We start from the raw sequence: 8,682 nt of genomic DNA, 5'->3' as shown, positions 1-8,682 counted from the left end.
AAAAAGGTTCTTCTATGGCATCGTGAAGCACCTTTATATTAAAGAGTGTAATTCCCCGAGACAGTCTGATACTTGCATATTATGTAAACCTTGTAAGATCAGGATCGTTTTTCAGTTTCAGGAGGTTCTTTTGTGTTAGATAACAGGTGCTTAAGTCAATCCCTAACCATTCAAACTTCTTACAACACATCTAGTTTGATGTTTATTGATGTAAATATGCCATCTTGGGGACCATAATACAAATTTTAAATGATTTGATTTTCTGTATTGGCTATTTGTGTTTTATGCAGCAAATATTAACAATTGTTTTTTGTTGAAGCGGTCCAATTTGTTGGTTCAACCTACATTATTCGCTAAAACGTTAGAGCATGTCCATGTCCATATATGTCAGACAGAAAGGAGCAAAAAGAGTCTTATTTGGGCCATGTGAATCCAGCTTTAAAGCTGGTATTTCCCTGAAGAAAGAGACATGCCGTTCCCCAGTTTGGTAATCTAAAGCTGCTGCTGTCAGTGAGAGCTCCATATGGCGCCAAACACTCACTGACCTGGATTTTTTCACTTTGTCTGTCCACAAAATTCTCCACACAAATCTGCTTAAACTCCAGAGGTTTAAAGCCCAGCCTGTGCTACAGAAAAGCAACTGCAGATACAAGTCTGCTAGTTTTGTACACATTTTGTGTTTTAATATAGACCGATGCAATAACCTAGAAGACTTCCCCAAGTGCAGTGACACTAAATCTCATTAAATGATGATCCAAAAGTTCAATCAGGGTGTGCGAGGAATCGTGTGTAACGCAATTAATTGATGTGTAATCCTTCGACAGCAGCTGCAGAGATTTGAGCTTCCTTTGAGGCTTTACAGTCAACTAGAAGGAAATTAATTTAACAGACAAACAGTTTTGAGCACATAAGGACACATGAGAGAGTTTTGTTGGCAGAAAGGGTAAGGAATACGTGGTTTTTATTGTACTAAGCAACATAATTATTGACATGCATTCATTTTCTATTCAAACTATATAAAACATCAAGATCACTAGTGAAGGGAAAAGCATTTATTATTGTTATATATATATATATATATAAAAAAGAGAAATAGAAATGTTAGAAAGACAAAAAAACTGATTGCAGGAGGGAAAACTAAAATATACAATAAAATAAAAATGACCTTGAAATTGTATGTAAATGTAATTATATACACTGCTGTTTTTAAAGTTTTTAAAAGACATCTCTTCTGCTCACCAAGGCTGCATTTATTTAACAAAAATACAGCAACACAGTAATATTGTGAACCATTTTTACAATCTAAAACAGCGGTTTCCTATTTTAATATATTATAAAATGTAATTTACTCCTGTGAAGTCAAATCTCCATTACTCCAGTGTCACATGATCCTTCAGAAATCATTCTAATATGCTGATTTGCTTATTATCAGTGTTGAAAACAGAAGTATACATTTTTTTTTCAGGATTCTTTGATGAACAGAAAGTTCAAAAGAACAGCATTTATTTGAAACTTAAATATTTTGTAAGTGTTTTTAATTTTCTATTTCAAATAAATACTCTTCTTTACTGTTATCTATTTATCAAAAATTCCTGGAAAAAAAGGTATACATCTGTTTTCAACATTGATAATAATAAGAAATGTATATTGAGCAGCAAATCAGCATATTAGAATGATTTCTGAAGGATCAGGTGACACTGAAGACTGGAGTAATATTACTGCTTTTGATGTATTTTGGATCAAATAAATGTAGCTTTGGTGAACGGCAGAGACTTATTAAAATTTTTTTTTTTTTTTAATCTTACCGTTCTAAAACATTTAGCTTTTGACAAGAGTTTGCAGAAAAGAGATGATGTCTGTAAGAAGCTGCTGTACACAATAACCTATAACACATCTACACAACTAACGGATTATCTAGCACAGATTCTCATCTGAATACATCCTAGATTACAAAACTATTTATCAGATCTAAATGACCAAATACTTCTGTTAAGAGTTTCCATCACCACATCAACTCAGAACTCATGGTATCAGTCCAGATTCTCACTGAATCTGTGCATTTGCTCTTTGTTGGGCAAATCAGGACATTTTATCTCTGTTTTTATAGTTCAAAAGAGAAGAAAAGTGTCCTAATCTCATGCAAAATCGCCTTACTCTTGTGCTTCCCCCTCATTCTGTTCCCAGTATCTTTGTTTCTTGCGTTTTCTCTCCGCCATGATCAAGGCACCAAAAACAGTCACAATCACAGTAGCGGTGATGACTAACACAGTAACAGTCTCAGCCACACACAACTGGCTGTCCACCCAAGCCAAAGATGCTCCGGCGAGCTGCCAAGGCTCCCGACAAGTTACGTTGCGATAGTCGTCCACGTGGAGGTGCCGCACGCTGAGCAGCTTGCTGAAGACACGGTGCAGGTCGCAGTCACAGTTCCACGGGTTCCCAGCCAACTGCAGGTGTGTTGCAGCCGTGTGCAAGCTCAGAAACGTCTTAAAGTTTAGATGTTCCAGATGATTCTCCTCCAAACCCAAAAGAGACAGACTGTGCAACGGTGCTAGTGCATTGACCTCGATCCGAGAGATGTTGTTGTTCCCCAGGAGCAGAACTTCCAGGGCAGGCAGCATGGTGAGGGATCTGTCTCGCACAACACCCAGGTGGTTCCTTTGGAGGTAAAGGTGGCGCAGACGGGACAAGCCACGGAACGCACCTGGTTCAAGAGATTGGATGCGATTGTGGCTGAGGTCTAGCTTCTCAAGGTTCTCCAGATGTTCAAAGCCTGAAGGTTTTAACAGCTCCAGTGCATTGTGGTCCAGACGCAACTCACGCAGAGAAGGCAGGCTCTCTGAGAAGTTAGGAGGGATCTGAGTGAGGTTATTACGGCTCATGTCAAGCTTCTCCAGAAAGGACAGAGAGAAAAAAGCCTGTGTGGGAAAAAAGACATTTCTTTCAAATCTACTAAGTAATTTACCAAAGAATTACTCGCCCTCATGCCATCCAACATGTAGATGAGATGAGTTTGTTTCTTCATCAGAACTGATTTGGAGAAATTCTCTCTCAAAATCCACCATTTGTTTAGCACTGTTTTCACTTGTAAACGGTGCATGATCTGTGCATATTTCTCTCCTGATTTAGAGATTTTTTCCCTGTATTTTACCCAGAATCATTGGTCAGAAATTAAAATCGTCTTGATGGGTTTTTTTTTTATTTACAAACACACAGCTTTTTGCTTCACACAACATTACCTGATACACTAGAGTCGTGTGGATTACCAGCATCATTATTGTTTATCAACTGTTTGGACTCTCATTCTGACGGCACCCATTCACTGCAGAGGATCCATTGGTGAGCAAGTGATGCAATGATACATTTCTTCAAATCCGACTGAATCTTGGACGGCCTAAGGGTAAGTAAATATTCAGCAAATGTTCACATTTTTGGGTGAACTATCCCTTTAATTAGCTGGTTCAGATGCATTTGATTAGGGTAGGAGCTGAATTTTGCAAGGAAGGTAGATCTTCAGGACGCAGGTCTTACCTGTGCTTGAAGATCCTGGATGCTGCTGTCTGAGAGCACTAGTATACGCAAAGACCAAAGGCCAGCAAAAGCTCGACTCCGGATCTCCTTAAGCTGGTTTCCTCCCAGGTCTAGGAGCCAGGTGCCATGGGGAAGTCCATGTGGGACGTCCTCAAACCCCCTGGCGTGGCAGTCCACCAGGTCTGAGTGCTCATAGCACCGGCAGAGGTGACTACACAGCCTCGAGCTCCTCGACGGAGACAGAAAGAGTAAAAACAACGCGATGGACGGCAACATGATGTGATGACAGCTTCTAGAGAGCTGACTGGAGCTCTGCAGTGCAGAGCGCGCAAGTGTTGTCCGGGATTCTGCATGCGTCGATTAACGGATCCTCAGCTTTCTACGGGCGAGGAACCAGATCCCTGTGGGATAAACGCGTCCGTTTCTATTACACGTTTCTGTATTAAGACGACAAAACACTTTTACAGATGAGCAGAATATTCGCAGTGCAGCTGACATGTGTCAGAAGCATTTAATCGCCTTAAAACTAAAACCCAAAACGCTCACACACGCAACAACACAGATAATTACACGAAAGAAGAAAAAAAAAACTTAAGGTCTTTGCCGAGAAAAAAAATTAAACCCGTACAGAATGCGTGGAACATCGAGTCACTGAAAGTTAGTGTTTTATTCATTTTCTCCACTAAAAATACAGAAAAAACGTGGCTCTCTTAGTCAATAACAACAATCTTCTTTCTTAGTTATTCAGTCCGGCTCCACAACAAGATGCGCATCGCACTAGTGACGGGAAGACTCATTTCCGCGAATCGGTTCTTTTGAACAGGTTTCTAAGAACCGGTAAAAAAACAGCGATTCTTTTACGTCGACCATAGAATGTCTATGGTCACAACTTAATCGTATACAAATAATTGCATGCTCTAAACGTTTTAAAAAGATCCAAAAGTTCCGTATAGGTAATACATATTGCTGTTTATTATTTATTTTATTGTGCCAGTTCAGTTGGTTGCAGCTAAGATTCAGCTCAAAAATGTATTTAGAACATTGAATTTACATTAAACTGTACAAAAATAATTCACATCTGTCTGCTTTTGCTTGTGTATAGGTTTTTTTAATTGATTAAAATGAACTGTTTTGCATTTGCTTCGAAAAAAAATGTCAGAAACATTTCCAGAGCTTGTTTTATGTAGCCTATCATTTCATCTCTCATCCGCCTTGTGAACGGGTTTTGTGAATCGGTTCAAGATTCATTAAAAAGATCCCAATAATTCGTGTACTCAGAAACGCAGCTGTCACGTTTGACATGAAATATGACAAAAATACATTATTTACTCATCCATATGTTATTAAATACCAAAACCATTAGATTTTATGTTTTGACATATAAATATGATTAATTAAATATGACAAAAATACATTATTTACTCATCCATATGTTATTAAATACCAAAACCATTTGATATTCTTTTCTTTTTCCCCCCCCGTGGTACACAAAAAAGTTAGCCTCAATCACCATTCATTGTGTATGTCTATAAATAAATAAAATCCTAATGAATCTTGACGGAGACTGACAGTATCTAACATTCTCTGACATTTACTTTCGTGTTTCACTTATTCAAAAAATAAAAATAAAAAGTATAATTGTTACATTTGAGTGAAAGTGCGATATCTCACTGTTCATGTTATGCTCACCTTCACTGCAAACTAAAGTGGCCAAATACAATGCCATAATAACCTGGATGTGCAATGGGGGGGTCAGGGACAGAAACACAAGATCATGCGTTAAATAATGCATAGGTTAGTACCTTAATAATGGAAAAACTTTAGCATCAATGATTCATTCCTGTCAAGGCTGTACATATTAATTCAAACTCATTAAACAATGACAAGGGATCCCCTTTGATTCCCTGACAATATGAGTACACTCTAAAAATGCTGGGCTATTTCAACCCAACTTTGGCTCAAATATGGACTAACCCAACTTTTGGGTTAAAAATTTTATGTAAAAATTTAACCCAACGGTTGGGTTAGTCCATATTTGACCCAAAATTGGGTTGAAACAACCCAGCATTTTTTTAGAGTGTACCTAATTAACTTTTCCTGTCCCCTGTACACTTCACTAAAACCTATTCTTTATACCATTTTAATTATATATATATATATATATATATATATATAAATTCTGCATAAAATAAAATGGAGATAAAAAGACAAGTGAGATTTTGCTCTTTTTTATTTCTTCATTACTATTTTTAAAAATTAAAAATAAAATACTGCGAAAGAAAACTTTAGGCGAACAGCAACCCCGTTAACACACAGCAATATAAACTGGTATGCAACGCGGATGCCAGTCACAGCTTGGAGCCACTGCTAGAGCCTCCATCAGGCTACAAGGTTCACGAGGCTGGGACGGGGAGGATTTCGGCTTTGAGCCGGTGCTGCCTGTCCCCCCTGTCCCAGTCTCTTAACATGGCAAGATATCACTTTAACATTTCCTTTTCCCAAAAAGGTGATTACAAATATTCCCGTTCAGAAAAGAGATCAGTCCTGTCGTGAGAGTGGAGCAAGATATGTGCCGTCTGACGCGGACACATGTCTAAGCTGGAATAACAAGGAAACGCGAGTCTCTCATCGGTCACTGCATGTACCCTTCCAGTTTGGATGTGTTCAGAAAATTAAACAATACTACAAACATTGCATCATAGAAAATGGTCCCACTGTGGAAGAGGCATTCAATATGGCAAGTACAGGACCATTATGGAAGAAAGCATAATATATTACACGTAAACTGAAAGGATGCGTACAGTACTCAAGAGTGTTACTCCTTCGTCTGTCACTTAAAAAGTGACATTTAAAAGTAAAACAATGGAGTTTTATATAAAAAGAAAATGTTTGGGAAAATGAGATGTTGGGTAGATGCTAAGTGCAATTCAATTTCACATTCTCCTCCTTCAGGCCTCAGTCGATCTAAAACTAAAACTAACAAATAAAAAACAAACCCTGCATGTGCGCTAAGAGTATTTATCCAGTCTGAAAGGCTTTAGAAGTTAGGAAAATAGTTTTTGTTCTACCCTCACACACTTAGTGCCACATTTTGTAGTGGTTGAAAGGAAGATTATGGAGAAAATGGAGAAAATGTGAGGAGAAAATGTGGAGAAAATGTGATTTCTTTGTTGGCTATCCAAGCAAGATGAAATGAACAAGTGGGTTATTTGATGACGGGAAGAAAAAAACAAGGATATCAAACAGAATGGGATTGGGAGGAGTGATGTTGGAAGGGATGTCAAATGCTGTCTATATGAAATTCTTTCCTAAGACGGCACTCTATTTTTGCCCTCTCTTTTGTCAGTGGAAGCAGTTTTTCTCTTAAGATGTGTAGGACCGTCATCCCTGCTCAAAACGCTGAGTATCAGCCATCTCAAACTTTGTATGGTGACTGGTTTAAAAAAAAAAAAAAAGCATCAGAAAATATTAATTTAAAACAAACAACACTTCCTTTGTCAGCATAATGTTCCCTCTCTCTGAGCCTGGGCTCATGATGATAAAGCAGAGTCTTTCTGTGTTTGTTGAGCTTGCTGTGAATGCTGCACTGATTTTTGGCTCTCCATATCTTGAAAATGTTTCTCGACCTGTGGACAGAGAGCACAAAGGTTAGCACAGCAAGACACCTCACCAAAAAAAAAAGTCATTGTATCATAAGATGTTAAACAGGCAACGTGCACCACAGGATACATATTCTTTAGTCTCTTGTAGGAGGCACGAGGAAGAAATTTTCATCCAATACCGTCATCATTATCATAGCTGAGGTTGTTTGGAGTATGGGGGTCACATGTCTTTGTTCAAATTTTTTGTGCTTGTTCTGTCAATTTGACCTAAAGCCAATATGTACACCCGTGGGGCTAAACATTCAGAAAATGTAGAAAATAATCATATATTAATCTTACTTTTTTCAGCAAAAAAAAAGCAATACAATTGTTAGTATTAATTGTAAACATTGTCTTGAGATGTTGAAAAAGAAAATAAAGTCATATATTGTTCATGTTTTTTTATGGGTGCATGGGAATTATAAAAATCGCATCAAGGGGAGCGGATCCCCCTCAGTAGAAATTGCATTACTGGGCAAGGGGCCCTTAGCGAAGAGCCTTCCTGGCCTCTGGGCCCCCTAAACACCCTTTCCATTTATTTTGAGTTTTAAAATTGTGCAAATGTTAATATTTGCATGTAAAACTGATAATATTACATTTACTTGACTACATCTTTGCAATTTTAACTAGATTATTTTCTTGCAGGGCTTCACACAGCTCATTTTATGGTAGAACAGGGGTGTCTAAACCTGCTCCTGGAGGGCCACCTTTCTGCAGTGTTTAGCCCCAACCCTGATCAAACATCTGAAAAATCTAACAAAAGTGTGGAGGATTACATAAAAATGATGTGTTGTTACATAAATTACATTACATGATTGTTTACATTTAGTAGACGCTTTTTTTTATCCAAAGCGACTTGACAAATGAGGACAATAAAAGCAGTCAAAACTAACAAAAGAGCAACAATATATAAGTGCAAATGACAAGTCTCATTTCTATATATCTACATATATACACACCTTGCTACGTGTACTGCGTTAGGCTACCCGAGACTTGTCATTTGCACTTATATATTGTAGCTCTTTTGTTAGTTTTGACTGCTTTTATTGTCTTCATTTGTCAAGTCACTTTGGATAAAATTCTATTCTATCTACTTGTTTTTCTTTGTGTATGTATTATATATATATATATAAAAAAAGGAGATAAATATAGATAAAGTAGAATTAAAATAGAATAGAAAGTGCTAGAGTTAGAGGGTCAAATAAAGGTGGAACAGATGTGTTTTAGTCGTTTCTTGAAGATGGTTAAGGACTCAGCTGCTCAGATTGATTTGGGCAGGTCATTCCACCAGGAGGGAACAGTTAAAGGGGCCATATGATGCTTTTTTAAAGATAATTATTTTGTGTATTTGGAGTAACAGAATATGTTGACATGCTTTAATGTTCAAAAAACACATTATTTTTCTAATCCTGTACACTATTGTAGGTCCTCTATCCCCCGCCTCTCTCAAACGCTTCGTTTTCTACAAAGTCCCTCCTTCTGACAAGCGCAGTCTGCTCTGATTGGCCAG

At 37.7% G+C, this 8,682-nt stretch overlaps 2 protein-coding genes across 2 annotated transcripts in view; both read right to left on the bottom strand.

The window, feature by feature from the left end:
• Positions 1 to 2,053: 2,053 nt before the first annotated feature.
• On the bottom strand, positions 2,054 to 4,087 carry LOC107582952 (slit homolog 2 protein-like). Its single transcript, XM_016268976.1, has 2 exons — positions 3,532 to 4,087; positions 2,054 to 2,918 (listed from the first exon to the last, which is right to left on the bottom strand). The coding sequence occupies exons 1-2, from the start codon at positions 3,805 to 3,807 to the stop codon at positions 2,151 to 2,153; spliced, it is 1,044 nt and encodes a 347-aa protein (XP_016124462.1). The 5' UTR covers positions 3,808 to 4,087; the 3' UTR covers positions 2,054 to 2,150.
• A 2,091-nt stretch (positions 4,088 to 6,178) lies between these two features.
• Positions 6,179 to 8,682, bottom strand: part of LOC107582879 (protein LSM12 homolog B-like) — a 14,265-nt gene continuing 11,761 nt past the window's right edge. The window contains exon 5 of the mRNA XM_016268901.1: positions 6,179 to 7,157. Within this exon, the coding sequence (XP_016124387.1) occupies positions 7,062 to 7,157 (96 nt within the window). The 3' untranslated portion in view covers positions 6,179 to 7,061. The remainder of the gene's footprint in view (positions 7,158 to 8,682) is intronic.

This window comes from Sinocyclocheilus grahami, unplaced genomic scaffold (genome assembly GCF_001515645.1).
Source record: "Sinocyclocheilus grahami isolate Dianchi unplaced genomic scaffold, SAMN03320097.WGS_v1.1 scaffold48.1, whole genome shotgun sequence".
Classification (NCBI taxonomy): Eukaryota; Metazoa; Chordata; class Actinopteri; order Cypriniformes; family Cyprinidae; genus Sinocyclocheilus; species Sinocyclocheilus grahami.
This window is presented reverse-complemented; position numbering and strand designations above follow the sequence as displayed.